Source organism: Macaca thibetana, chromosome 14, assembly GCF_024542745.1.
Source record: "Macaca thibetana thibetana isolate TM-01 chromosome 14, ASM2454274v1, whole genome shotgun sequence".
In the NCBI taxonomy this organism is placed as follows: domain Eukaryota; kingdom Metazoa; phylum Chordata; class Mammalia; order Primates; family Cercopithecidae; genus Macaca; species Macaca thibetana.
The window spans coordinates 75260456-75275094 of NC_065591.1; the positions used below are offsets into that span (position 1 = coordinate 75260456).

Sequence of the window (14639 nt, forward strand, 5' to 3'; positions counted from 1 at the left end):
TTGCCTGATCAATTTTCAGGTCCCTGCTGGTAGCCCCTTCTTAGCTTCACCTTTGTGAATGGGAGTTGCCTATACTAACTTTACAGTCAGATTGTGAATGTCTGCCTACTTTGTTTAATGATTTTTGAAAGAAGTTATTTCACAAGTCCTTTGGAGAAAAAAACACAAAAAACAAGAAAAACAAGAAAAAACCCTGAGTGCACAGGTATGAAGCTACTGGCTTAAGTTACATATGTTTTACTGCCATGCCACTAAGAAAACTCTATTAAGAACAATGTTCTACGTGTGTAAAGTTTTAATTAAGGAACATTAGAATTCTATTATGGAATCAAGGAAAATGCCAATGAAAAAAGTCTCAAATGTTGTCTGCTCTCTCTATAAAAAATCTACATATTTAAAAAGATTTACTTATGGACCTGCCTCAGAAGTATGAGACAATTAAAAAATGATTGCTTTCTATCATTTGGAAAACAAAAGCAAACCAAAAAACCAAACCAAGCCAAGCTATCCTCAAAACAACAACAACAACAAAACCGCAAAAACTAACAAACAAAACAACCTGTGAAGTAAAACAATAAAAATCAGGAAACATTACTGAAAATGTTTTAAGGAATTACCATTATTGTTAAAATGAGGGGTGTGAAAAAAAGAAATCACTGACATTATGTTTCTAGTGGTTTAAAAAACTTTGATGTATCTTTAAAAAAAGAGAATGCTGAAAAATCAACAATGGCATTTCCCATTTGTAAGAATTCCCAGCAAAGTCCTGTTAGTAATTTGCAGTATAATATGGAACAGGGAGTTAGTTGGATGAAGGCCTCCAATGCCCTCTACTCACATAAGAGGTTCCAGAGACCTGGGTTTTATGAAGATGGCAATGGGATAGAGCTGGGCAACTTGTAACCGCTTGATAGCATTTCCTGATACATCAAGTATACAGTGTTTGCCCTGGTAGAAAGAGAAGAAAAATATGAAGTTAATATAGAAAACATGGCCATAATCCAACAAAAGGAAACTAATGTATGTAGGTTTTAGAGGAAGGTAGGGGATGCTGGATTTCTAGAGTCAGAAAAAGATCACTGCAAAGAGTAAATAAAAATTGATACACAGTAAATTGATATATAGTAAAAATCAATACATAGTAAATTGATATATAGTAAATAAAAATTGATCATTGAGTATTTACAATAACTAATACTAACTAGCCCCTTACAAAGTGTCTGCCACTGGACTAGACATTTTACATGTGTTCTCTCAGGTAAATACCTGATGTAACACACAAAGATGACATGCAGCCATATGTTATGTGACTGAGTCTATTCTTACGAAGTTTAATAACCATCTCTGAAGACAATGGTCAAGAAGAAATCCCCAAATCTCTGAGGTAGGTATTATCAGCTGCATTTTATAGAAGACTCACACTAACTAACTTGCTGAATAATCTAGTGCTAGGAGCATGCAAACCCAAGTCTTGAGCACTAACAGAATTGTTGGTTGGAAAAAATAGACACTTCATTGTCTCACCCTGCCCAACATTCAATGTGGAAGATTGAGAATAGTGTGAATTTTCCCAAGCACTTGTATGTATCCTGTCTGCAATGTGCTCAATCTAGTGGAGGACAGACACAAAAATGGTTAGTTAACTTAAATATATGGTTGGCTGGGCGCAGTGGCTCATGCCTGTAGTCTTAGCACTTTGGGAGGCCGAGGAGGGTGGATCACCTGAGATCAGGAGTTTGAGACCAGCCTGACCAAAATGGTGAAACCCTGTCTCCACTAAAAATACAAAAAATTAGCCAGGCATGGTGGTGGGCACCTGTAATCCCAGCTACTTAGGAGGCTGAGGCAGGAGAATCACTTGAACCCAGGAGGCGGAGGTTACAGTGAGCCGAGACTGCACCATTGCATTCCAGCCTGGGCAATAAGAGTGAAACTCCATCTCAAAAAAACACAAAAACAAAAAACAAACATATATATATATAAATAAATTAAATGCTGGTTAAATGCCAAGAGAGAAAGGCTTGCATGAGGTATGTAAATTTCTTGTTGGTTAACAAATAAAAATGCTATTACATTATAGCACACCTCATTTAACTTGGCTTCCACCGCAATGAGTGCCCAGAGCAAGGAGCTGCTTTATAAAGCATTTCTGGAAATGCAGATACATTTGCCAAATCATATTCTACCTCCTGGAGAGAAATGTCCTCATTACCCTGAGGCTAGAATAACTTTATGCAAGAAGAGAAAAAAAGGTACTTTATGCAGATAGGAACAATCCTAAATCAATAATAAGGGCTAAAATCTCATCTATAATGTTCACATGAAAATGAATACAGTCCAGTGAATACTTGAACTCTTCTTATATGAGAAACCCACTAAGATGGTTCAAGTTGTTATTACTTAGGTAATAGATTTCAAGTTTTCTATCTGTGAAGTGCAGCAGCCATGTAACATGTATAAATGCTGGATGACTATTCACCAGTCAGAACATTTCAAGTTAACAACATGAACAAAGAGGAAAATAGGTGCAATTATCCAGGACAGTTTGACTAGAACCAGTATTTATATAATTGATAGAACTGAACTTTTGAGAGGGAGGAAAGAAAATAGATGCAACTTCTTAGTGTATTCTTAGATAGACATCAAAATTACTTGTTTAATTCTTTAGCAGTCCACTGAAAAATGTCATGGCAAATCAAATCAATCCAACAAATATCTTCTCCTATGATATTGGTTCTCTGTGTTCACAGGAGATAGGATCCCTCTGTAGGCAGATTGTATAGCCACACCCAGGTGCCTTCCTATCCTACCCTCTCCCGAACATTCTTCTCTTTTCCATGCCTGTGAAGTTACCAGCAAGAAGAGAATTACAGCATCTACACCTCCTCTAAGCTAGAACTTCTCTGAGCAACGGGCTGGGCAGCCCTTCTCATCTATCTTCTCTTCCACCATGAGGATGCCAAGTTTTCAGAGAGAGAGAGAGAAAAAAAAAGTAACTTCCTCTAACAAAAGAATTCAGGAACGCTATCCCCTTGGTTTACAACAAAAGTAGTAAACCTGCCTTAATAAAATCTAGGTTGTTTATTGGGGCCTCAGATAATGAGTCAAAGACAAAGCGAATCCTCATAAACTTCAAGCTGTTAATTACCTTTAGGTTTATAGATATCCCCCCAACCCCCTTCCTACTTTTTCCAGTCAGTGAGAACACTTTGTTGAAATTAGAACAAAGATTAATGACATTGCTCTAAGGGGATTCTCTGCTTGGATGTCTTAAATTATTTAATCAAAATTTACAATTGCAATCAAGAAAGAGTAATGACCAAAAAAATGCAGTTTGCAACCTAGAAACCTTCTTCAGGGGAGGTGTAAGAAGATTGGTGAACATACTCTTTCTGCTACAAATCTCACAGACTGCACACTGGTTCCATATAAATTGTCATTGTACTGGCCGGCTTCTATAAACTTGTGCTCTTGAATATCTTTCTCCATTTGTTCTCTGGAAATGACAAAGTGATAGTCTCTGCCATCCACCTCGTAGTCTCGCTTTGGCCTCGTAGTGTCTTTAGAAAACAAAAAATAATAAAATTAAGGTGCATTTATACCATAAACTTGCTTTACACCTATATTCTCCACCACATCCTCAACATTGATATGTAGAAATATGTAGTATGAAGAACTATGACATAGTAACAGGTACTACTCTTACCCTCCCACCATGAGCAACTAAAAAACTGGACAAAATACATGAAATAACTGTTTTCAGGTATCATACAACAGGAAGTACAGGGCTGTAATCTTTGAGAAAAGAGAAACATATGAGAGAGCATTCACCCCACCTCTCTGCCTAGAGGCCATTTCCAAATGGACAGTTTAGACATCACTCACTGCTAGAAGACACCGGAGTTCAGTCAGAACCCATGGAGATCCCAGAAAGGCCACATTTTAAAAGGTTACTCTAGACTTACTCTACACCCATCTTCACAAAGTGAAAACCATATCACAAATGGAAGAAGCTGATGTGTCAGTAAATTATCACCTGCCAGAACAAAAACTTAATATTCTATAAAGGAACATAAAATTCAGACCTCAACATATGTAAAATAAGATAATTACAGTTAACATAGGACTAAAAGTCAGCAAGTCTAACCATTTGACCTACATTTTTCGGTAAGAAAAGAAGGGGAAAGCAACCCAGCAAAATGAATAAAAGCTGTTAAAATATTTTAAATCTTCGACTCACTTGTTTTTCTCCTAGAAATATGTTTATAAAAATGATCAAAACTTCAGATACAGATTTATCCTTAAAGATATTCATTATATTATTTTATAAGTAATAATTATAACACAATTACAATGGTATTTTCATTATAATTCATAATAGTGAAAAATAGGAAAAAACCAAAATGTTCATAAAGAATGATTAGTTGTGATATAGTATGCATTTGAAATAGTTACATAAAATTTTAAACAAGCAAAAAATAATCACAGGGAAAAATGCATGCATATAAAGAAAGAATAGATGGAAATATACACAAATATTAACAAGGATGTTATCTCTGGGTATTGTGTGGGATTTTGTGTACTTTTAATTTTCTTGTTTAACTTCCTTTTTAGCATTTTCCAAGTTTTGTACGATGAACACATATTGACTATCATAAAATGGTTCTATTAATTTAAAAAAAGAGAAGGAATATACAAGGTGAAAGGAAAAGTGGAAAGAATGCTTAAGTACTTTCTGTTTTCTTTCTCTCAAAAGTGGAAGAGCAAGCTGGAAGCTGCTGTAAATGACCTGGAGTTTCATTTGCTCCTTCCTATCTGAAGACTTTCTCAGGATATGTTCTATGGCAGGATCTCTTCCCAGAGCCCTTGCTGGGAATTGTTTCATGAGATACAGCAATCATCCTAGTCTTTTGGCCATGTACTGGACACATACAATTCCTGCTATTCTTATGTATCTCATGCAAAATTTGCAGTACTGGAATGTTAGAGACACTTGAAAGCATAAGTGTTAAAATACGTAGAATGGAAGAGAAATATCTGTTGGTATCAGATGTAAGAGCTCCATTATCTAATAAATTAAAATTTCCTGATGGACCTATCTACATACATAGAAGGTCTGCATACATTTCTGTGTGACAGAGTCAGGGTATAGATGGGATGAATGAGTGGAGAAAGTATGGTAGGGGGTTGGGAGGAGGGAAGGCAGAGCAGTTAGAATCTAATAAGGCTACAATCAGAGGGCCCAGGAAGCCTGATGATTATCTGTAATGAGAAGAAAGTAGTTTAAAGTCTGTAATGGCCTAGAGGTCAAATTGAAGTGTTATATATCTTCTTGTCTTCATCCTCCCTAAACCTGGGACTGTCAACATGGGAAAGCCTGTTGGGTTTTGGGATTGACATACGGCCCTAAGTCATCCTGAGAGGATTTTAATATATGGCTTTGTTTCCGATCTCTTCCGTCCTATAAAAAATAATGTTTCAGTGGCATTTCAATCAATCTATAAAAACATACTGATGCCTATCATAAATCCTATGCTGTTTTAAATGGTTGGGGGGCCACAAAGATTCATCCTGCCTTTTAAGGGGCTACAATCAGTTTGGAGAAAACATTATTATTTTTATTAAATACAGAATGACACACAGCAGCATAAATGAAAAGTGTTAGGCAAAGAAATTAAATAAGGCACTCAGCTAATCGGAAATGGTTGGTATTTGAATTACTGGAGAGACTACTGGAGGAAAGGAATTACGTTTTACTATCTCATAAATAATCCAAGCTCTTTTTTTTTCCCCCTAGAGGAAAGAAAAATGACACTTACGAGGCACACAGGAGCCAAATTTATCAGGGAATTCAGATATCAAGTCGTCATTGATCCGATCCTTCATGGGCCCCAGGATAATCACCGGCCGGGTATAGTTTACTGCAGAATGGGAAAGGAAGATGGAGATAAAGAGAAAGACTTGGAAACAACTGCAAAACTGTCCTGCAAGGGTGATTCTTAACTGCCAGACAGTAAGAGCTGCTAAGGGCATTACTTCACTGGATAAATTACTCATACAGCCTTGCACAGGGAAATTGATGTTTAACACTCAGGAGGTTGGCGGTGCCTACTTTCTGGAATCTACTAGCAGGGAAAGGCAACTGCAGTATCTGTTGATGAAAAGAAACATTTGGAGGAGTTTTGCTTACTCTCTGGCTCTGCCTACATAATGTCAAAACAACTGAATTTAGTCAACTGAGTGGGAGAAGAAAGAATCCAAATCAGCTGTTCGGCTATTGTTTAGACATGACTATAAAAAGTAATTGTTAGTAGTAATAACATCTTATGTTTTCATGATTTCTTTTCCCCAGATCAAAATACTCTCTATACTTTGATATGGTGTCTAGATTTCCTTGTGTCTGGGATTAGAAGGAACCTGAAAGTTCATGGGGTACAACTCCCCATCTGATGCTTGAATTCTCTCTGCAATATCCTTGTCAATAGCAATTAGCCTCTGTATGAATGCCTCCAGGAAAAAGCAGCAGCTTACAGATAGCCTGTGTCTTAGGCAGATCTGCTAGAAAGGCCTTCTCAATACTGAGCTGACATCAGTCTCTCTGGAGGCTTTATTCACCAGTCTCATAGCTAGTGCTCTTTAGGTAATTTGAATGTGCTCCTTCCCGTTGAGGACCACTCATCTGGAGGGCTGCATCCTTCTCTTAGGAGCTATTACTGCCCATACTCAGCAGGGAAGTTGTTTGTTTGGTGATAGGGTGAGAGAGACAGACAGACAGACAGACAGAGAGAGAGAGAAACAGAGAGAGAGAGAGAGAGAGAGAAGGGTACGGTCTCAAGACAACGGAGTATTAAGCAGAGTTTATTCTCCTTAGTCCTTCACTCTTTCCCTCCTTCAATGATGTCACCTATTTATGTCCCAGAAATCAGAAATGAAAGCGTGCTGGGAAACTTACTTTCCTGCCTTGTAACGGGCTCATAGGAAAGAATGAGGTCTTCTTGTCCTCCTGAGAAGAGAAGAAAAGAAAACCACAGTGAACTAACAATCAGTCATACATTACAGAGACAAGCCCTGCTCTGAAACACAGGAAACAGACACAGCTCAGGGTTAATTCTCCTTGCTCTTTCTCCTTGAGCCATTCAAAATTCCCTTCATCCTTGCAAAACTCTTCAGCACTATTTTAGTATCAGATTTTCACAGTCATAACTCTAAGTAATAACTGGTAGCTAGCTATTTGCTGCAGGGCAATGACCTGTGAGACTGATTTCTGTCTGGCATTGAGAATGGAATGCCATGGCCTCTACACCAAGCATTACTACTTAAAAGGAAGCCATTTAGTTCAAGGAAAGGGTCCAGTTCAATAGTTGGCTGCTACATAATCAGAATTGCTGTACCTTTTATTTCATCTTCTATTTTATTTCCCCAAGAAGCACACTGTTCAAAAGCAAGTATATGCTTATTTAATTTATGATATAAAAACTTCATCAGGACACTCAGGGTTTTACTCTAATATTAATCCATCAGGAAAATGCTGTGGGTCAATTAATGTAGATAAAAAATTGAGGAGTGTCCTACATCATTGGTTATAATTGCTGCTAAACCATGCCTTGACACTTCAGATAGAGAACTAAGGAAGACACACTAGTAAAATGTCGGTCCCTCCAATGTCATTTGCTACAAGACTTCTGATTCAGGGTGGACCTCAAGTCAACAAATAACCATAGAAAGTAAATTGGTTTTTGGTATTTATTTTTTCAATCATCTATTTTATACAATTGATGAATTAATTGGTCAGAGGATTAGCTCAATTTCAGCTGCAAACCCGGAAGTGTCTGCATTTTTATTTGCATTGACTAACCTTTGGAGCGGCAATAGGTTAGGGCTGTTGAAAAGGACTTTCTGTCTACTAGAAGAGATAGTGGAGCAGGAGTGGAATATGAGGTAACCTCTGAAACCAAAGGGCAATTCACCTTTGCTGTATATCCTCACCGCCCACCCCTGAAGCACATTCATAGTTTATCAATGCCAGGTTCTCTTCCTTCAATAGCCACAGCACCAGGGAAAGGAGAGGTAATTTCATAAGAAGAGTTAATATCATCGACTGTTTTGATAATGACTGATTTGGGAAAATTAAGCAATATGTGGGTATAGCTGTGAAGTCAGATGACTTCCTTGGAGGCTGGGTAGATGGAATGGGATGGGGGTAGGAGTGTCTTACTTTTTCAAGTGTGAGAAATGGCCCCAGGCTGAAGTCTTATCTTACCTCAGCCTCAAGGAGGGCTTGGGCTCAGAATGGCGCCACTACGGCAAGCTACTTCCTAAGGGTACAGAGAATGGACCTTGATGCTCCTCCTAAGTGGTGTCTACGCATGGCCACCCCAGAAGTGTTCAGGGGACTCTCCCATATTGGTCAGTGAGGAGTCAGATTCATTATTTTCTGTACTCAAGAAAAGAACGATTCCCTTTGAATAAACTATTGAAATGTACAGAGCCTAGGCCAAAAAACGTGAAGGTGATTGATTACTAACCCCCAGTTATTTAAAGCCTGAGCTATGTAGAGGGTATAAGCATCCAAGGTTTTATTTTAGTATTATTTCATCAGGAAAATGCTGTGGGTCAATTAAAGAAGTGTATAAATTCTTGGGGAAAAAGTATAGTTTTAATGATAGAAGCATGGTAGACTAATATTGCAATTTTAGACTATAACTTTACGGGGACATCTTCAACAATTAATGTGCAAGGGAAGAATCCTGACCATGGGATAACAAAAGCTTTAAATGTCAGGTAACTCTTGGACTTCATGATTAGGCTGGGAGCTTCATAAAGGTAAAGACTGAGTTTCATTCATCACTGTGTCTCCAGTGCCCCATTGAGTGCTTAACATAAAGATGTCAACAAATTTGCATTCTGATTTAAGTTGTGGGAAACAGGATGAGCAATTAGGCCAAAGGTAGGTTCTACTTTGTGTTTCTGTTAATATGGTCATTTAATTTTGGAAAGCATGGTTTTCTCTAAATAAATAGAGCACACCATGTTCCCATAAAAATCTCTTCCCAATGGCTTTGCAAATCATTCTGATGGAACGTTCTAAAGGTAAATCTTTAATAAGATATTTGATGTCAGCATATATGATTGTGATTCAGGAAACTAGGACAAAGCATAGCTTTGATTAATTTTGTTCAAGAGTTCTCTGTCTATCCATCGCTTCTTGGTTTACTTCTCTAATGAAAGGCACTGGTTCTGGTTCAGAGCAGTAGTGTTGGTAGACAGCAATGGCAGCATCCCTTATGTCTGGGCCACCCCAATTCTCAAGACCTTGTGGCAATCAGGTACTGTGTAATACCCAGGAAGCCTGTGGGGAAACCCGTGGAGGTGGCTATGACATAATTGCTGTGAATTCAGCATCTTAAACTAATTTTTCCTTCCATGTCCAAGAATGAAAAGCCCTATGGGTAATGGGGAAGAGACAAAGGAGAAGAGAAAAAGCCACTGTGATGAAGGAGAGAAAAATCCTGTCTTTATGGCAATTTGCAGGCCTTGAGGGTCTTTCACACTCACTGGCTTTTATTTTTCACAGACATTGCTTGAGGTAGGTACTGTGATGATCCCCATTTTACAGATGAAGCTGATGCTCAGAGATGTTAATGAGCCTTGATTCCTCAGCTAGTAAATAGTGGAGTCAAGATTTAATATCACACCTTTTTCAATTCTTGTGGAGTATATTGCACTGTCTTGAAACAGTGAGAGAAGCAGAATTCTCTGTGGGCAGGGTGGGTGGGTGTTGAGGTAAAGCTTACAAATGAACAAAAAATTGAAATGAGAGATAGGGGCTGAAACCAGGTCAGGGTTATTAAGAGGCCATCAGGTGCTCTGCCTCTAAACACAAGTTCTCTCTCTCTCTCTCTGTCTCTCTCTTTCTTTCTTTTTATTGCTGCTGTGTCATCCCCATAAAATAGTCATCCTTAAGAGTTTTTCTATTTTCTACTCAGGAGGGGTTGGCACTTCGAAATAACAGCTGAAAAAAGGTACAAACTATTTCTTGGTTTTGTTCTGGCAACTGCATGGCTGAAAGTGGGAGAGCAGCACAGAGCTGTGTGTGGATGTCTGCAGCTGCCAGAGACTTGGCAGAGGGTTTTGTCACAGTCTCCACAAAACACTATGTGTTTAAACTGGAAGCCAGTCACAATGAGAGACCCTAGTATGCCTTCATGCTAGACAAAAGCAAATTGCTGTTCTTTAGGAATTCCTGGAAACTAGAAAAGAGAGATAATGGAGAGAGACCAGTGGCAGTACATTTAATGCTCGAAATTTAGTTTTTAATGCCTGCATATGATGATTTTTAAGAACAAATTAGGTTCTTAGAGCCATAGAATGTTAGTGCTAAGAAAGGGCTTAGGGTTCATGTGCTTCATAGATGGCAAGTGCGTTCCACACACCGTTACTCTCTGTGACCTTGACAGCCATCACAAACTGATCATTGCCGGGACTACTGCTGAGCCTCAACATGGCCTTAGAATACTTTTCATTACAACCCTTCAGGCAGCTATTGCCAATTGGTTAGAGTTTCAACCTTGATTAAAATTTATTTGCCATTTCTGTTCTAATTCAAGCTACTCATTTTACATAGGAGAGAACTGAGTCTCAAAGACTTTGAGTAATTTCTTTAAGGTCATACAGTAAATTAATGGCAAATTGTCTCCATAGGATGTTCAGAAGATGAACTTAATATACATACAGTCCTTAAAATCAGACTTGGTGCATAATGTTATATAAATATTGCTGTTTGCATTAACTTTATAGGTAGTATGAAATGGTTAAAAGTTACTACGTAAAATGTCAAGAGGCTTGGATTACAAACTACAGGGAAGAGTGGAAAATGAATGGGATTCAGAATTAAGAGGTCTTGGTTGGATTTGCAGTGCTACTACTTTAATAAGGTAGGCAGCCTCTTGGAGCTTCAGCTTCCTCATATGGAAAGGGGGTATTAATGTAAAACATGTCTAATAGTTTTGTTGCAGAAATTAAATGAGATAATAGATGTAATGAAAAACTGCTTTAAAAAGACTAAAGGAGTAAAGACATCTAAGGGCAATAGTTGAGAACAATAGAGTAAGGTGAAGAATATGTACCATTTTCACTGACTTCAGTGGAGAAGTTTTGGGTCTCCTAATCTCAACACCTTAGTTTCACTCAGATCAGTTCTTCAAGATCCTTGTTTTGAAAATCCTACTTAACTGATGAGCACTAATGGGTTGGAAGGATAATTATCAGCTTGCACACATTCATGATGATGTAAAGAGCTTTACTGAGCTTTGAGGAAGGCATGTCTTCAGTTTTAGAAGCTTACATAGTCCTCATTATACTTGCCTAGTATCTACCACCTCCTAATACAAGGGCAATTGTAAGGTGTGATACAGAACAGCCAAAAATACAAGGCTGAATTTTACTACTTTATTGTCAGAAACCTAGAATTAGTCCACAATTAACATAGTTTTGAGGTGGTGTTTTGCACAATTAGACAATGTACATTTTATCAACTGCAATTTTAGCTGGTGTTAAATGCAGTTGGAAAACCTATTTTATAATGCTTGAGATGATGCAGAAAGATCTGAACTATTTACTGGAAATTGATGTTTGTGTGTATCTCTGTGTGTGTGGCATACCTCAGGAAACATATAAGACTTTCAAGTAAGGTTGCCACAATAAGGTGTAACTCCAGGATACAGTGTGAATGGGGACTCCGGATTGTGAAACACAATGGCCTAGGTCTTTGTTTCAAACTCTGAATTATTATTATTATTATTTAGCCATTTTGTCCCCAGAGTGGATATGGAATAGTAAAGTATAACAGTGAAATACAACACCTGGATATTGGTGAAAAGAGGGGTTTTTTTTTTTGTATTTGTTTATACTATTTTTAGTCATAATTACAGCAAAAGCCAGGAATTCACTAGAAAAATGTAGCCTATTTTGACTTCAGAGTTGGTACCTTCTGGAAAATATATTTGTTCCAAACCTCTGTGTCTTTTGTCGTGGCAATGCTCTTTCTGAGAAGCTCCTTCCTTATCTTGTCTAGCTAGTAAGTTCCTCAACTTTCCAAAGCTCAGCTCAAAGCTGCTTCCTCTCTGAAACTACCTCTTACGCTCCCACTATTCTTGAACCAGACATCTATCTTAGTACCTGTCACATTTTGTGCACTTTTAAATTTATTTATATATCTCTCCCACTATTATGTGTGCTTAGATCTAGAGTTAGTTGATATTCACAATGGGTCTAATGGTATCCAGGGGACCTCATGTATAGTAGGTACCAAATGAATAAATAAACATTCCTCTGGAATTCTTCATATTTCCATTCTGGAGGAATAAATGTCATTTTTCTCCTCTGAGCTGTGATAAAGACTCTTCTTACTTTTGTTCATTTGTAAAGAAACCAAACTGAGTGGCTGACCTTCTATAACCTTGGATGAAACTCAAGACAATAGAGATGATTAGATTCCATATTTGCCTTACTAATGTCATAGAATCCAGTTCCAACTCTTCTCTTTTCTCATAGATAATTTGAGATGTCTACAAGTGTTTCCTTTATTCATTCGATAAACATTTATGTGCAACTAGTATTTGAGAGTAAAAATAAGTAGTGATGTCATCTTGGAACATCACTCCAAAAATCTGTCAAAGAGTTGAAAGTCTTGGGCCAGTTTTTATAACTTAATAATTCCGGGAAAAATATTCCCAGCTCTGAAACAGAGAAGAGAAGCCTTTAAAATATTCTATAAAAATGTGATATTTATAAGAAAAGGTAGTTCTTGTATAGTATATATTTTCCATTAAAAGAATTGAAAGATAAAGCATGATGCTTTCTCTTGCTGTACCTGTGTCAACTGGGTGGAAGCACAACACTTGAAAATTGAAAACTTAATATCAAGGAAACTAGTGTCATTGGTCTTCCTGGAACCCCAGAAAATAAGTTATATTTTTCTACATACTAAATTGAGGGCAGCTTAGGTGTTATTAACAGAAGCTTTGGTCAATTCTTCTTGGCCTAGTTTCTTGGTTTAAAATAAAATGAAAAAGGGGGGAGGCAATTTTTTTCTGAAATTAGGATAATAATAAAATTATAAAAGTATAAAGAATGTAAAAATGTTGTCATGTTACCGTGTTGACAACAAGAACCTTTTGAATTCTTCCATCAGCAAGAATTGATGGAATTTCTTCTATCAATAAGACTTTCATCAGTAAGAAAATTAGGTGGTTCTTATATCAGTCTAATAATGTTTGATTAATCAAGCATATCTCATCACAATTTTTTTTTCATTTTATTCCTTTGTCTACATCATCTTCCTCCTCCAAGCCTACCTCCATCTGCCATCTTTCCTTTTTTGTGCTTCCTCTCCTACTTGCCGCCCCTCTGATTTTCCAAAGCCTCTCTCAAAATCCAAATTAAGTGTTGTACCACTATTTGGCCTTCCACCTCAAAAAGGCATAGTTTTGTAAAGTACCATGCTATAATCGGGGGGAAAACCTCAAACAATTCTAGTTTTCAATTAATACAATACTCATTCAAACAAAAGACAATACCAATTTCTGCCTTAGTATCTGTGGGTCACATGTATTAGGCCTGCTTTTTGGGTAACCCATTTCACTAAGGAATATAAATTAATCTTACAGAAATTGTAAGAATCCCAGTAAAAATATGTACCTATGTTAGTCACCAAAAACCAGTAAGTAAGTAGGTGGTAAGAAACCATGAGGACTGATCAAAAGGATATGATTGGTGTTTGGTGGATATTTTCATACACTAAGCAAATGGCTTGAGGTGACCAAACAAAGACCAGAAATAACTTTTAAATAGTTACCTACCTTTTCAGCTAAGTTTTCTGATCTAAGAAGACTTGGTCACATTAAAAAAATTAAGTTCCTTCAACATTAGAGGATGAAACTCTTCCATCAGTTCCCCAATTATCAAAAAAGTAAAGTCAGAAATGTTATAGTATTCTACCTTAAATGATTAATCAAAGAGAAAGTGATGTAAAAGATTCACACCTGATTTTAAAGGAACACTTAATTTATAAATGTTTTTCCTATGAAGGGGAGCCAAGAACAGAAAGGAAATGGCAAAATAAGAAGGAAAACAATACCATGATGATTTTTCCACCCTCCTGCTGAGAGTTTCAATTATTTTGGGGGTTACAATGTAAAAATCCACCACGTTGAACTTTTTACACACCTTCTCTGTGACAATTGAATCACTGAGTCACAACCAACTGGGGTTGTAATTGTTTATTAGCAAGACCACTACTGCTTGCACAAATCACATAAGGGTCCACTGATGGCTCTAGTGTCTTTTTTATCTTTCCACATCCAGTGATTTCATTTCAAGCCATTTGCTTTGAATACAGATGATAAAAGGTAGCAATTGAAAAACAACAACAGAAATCTGAAATGACCACCACAGGCAATGGGGCAATTGCAAAGAAAAGGACCGCAAACCAAAGCAGTAACTTACGGTAGCTACTTTCGCTATCGCTGGCATTAGAAGAAACATGTTCTGCAAGAACAGCACAGCAAATTAAAGAGATACCAAGCATTGAAGAGCAGCCAGAACTGAAAGGAATACACTCATGCAAGGCTACTAGAAAT

At 37.4% G+C, this 14639-nt stretch overlaps 2 protein-coding genes across 29 annotated transcripts in view; both read right to left on the minus strand.

Moving 5' to 3' along the window:
• CCDC90B (coiled-coil domain containing 90B) overlaps positions 1 to 14639 on the minus strand; it is a 695243-nt gene that overhangs the window by 206594 nt on the left and 474010 nt on the right. The gene's annotated exons all lie outside the window — the stretch shown is intronic.
• DLG2 (discs large MAGUK scaffold protein 2) overlaps positions 1 to 14639 on the minus strand; it is a 2230265-nt gene that overhangs the window by 10726 nt on the left and 2204900 nt on the right. For 27 of the 28 annotated variants that reach the window (XM_050755793.1, XM_050755797.1, XM_050755794.1 and 24 more), the window contains 4 exons: positions 6953 to 7003; positions 5820 to 5921; positions 3388 to 3560; positions 839 to 948 (listed from right to left, as the gene is read on the minus strand). In XM_050755793.1, the coding sequence (XP_050611750.1) occupies positions 839 to 948; positions 3388 to 3560; positions 5820 to 5921; positions 6953 to 7003 (436 nt within the window). Of the gene's footprint in view, positions 1 to 838; positions 949 to 3387; positions 3561 to 5819; positions 5922 to 6952; positions 7004 to 14505; positions 14548 to 14639 lie in introns of all 28 variants that reach the window. The other variant, XM_050755822.1, reaches the window with a different exon arrangement.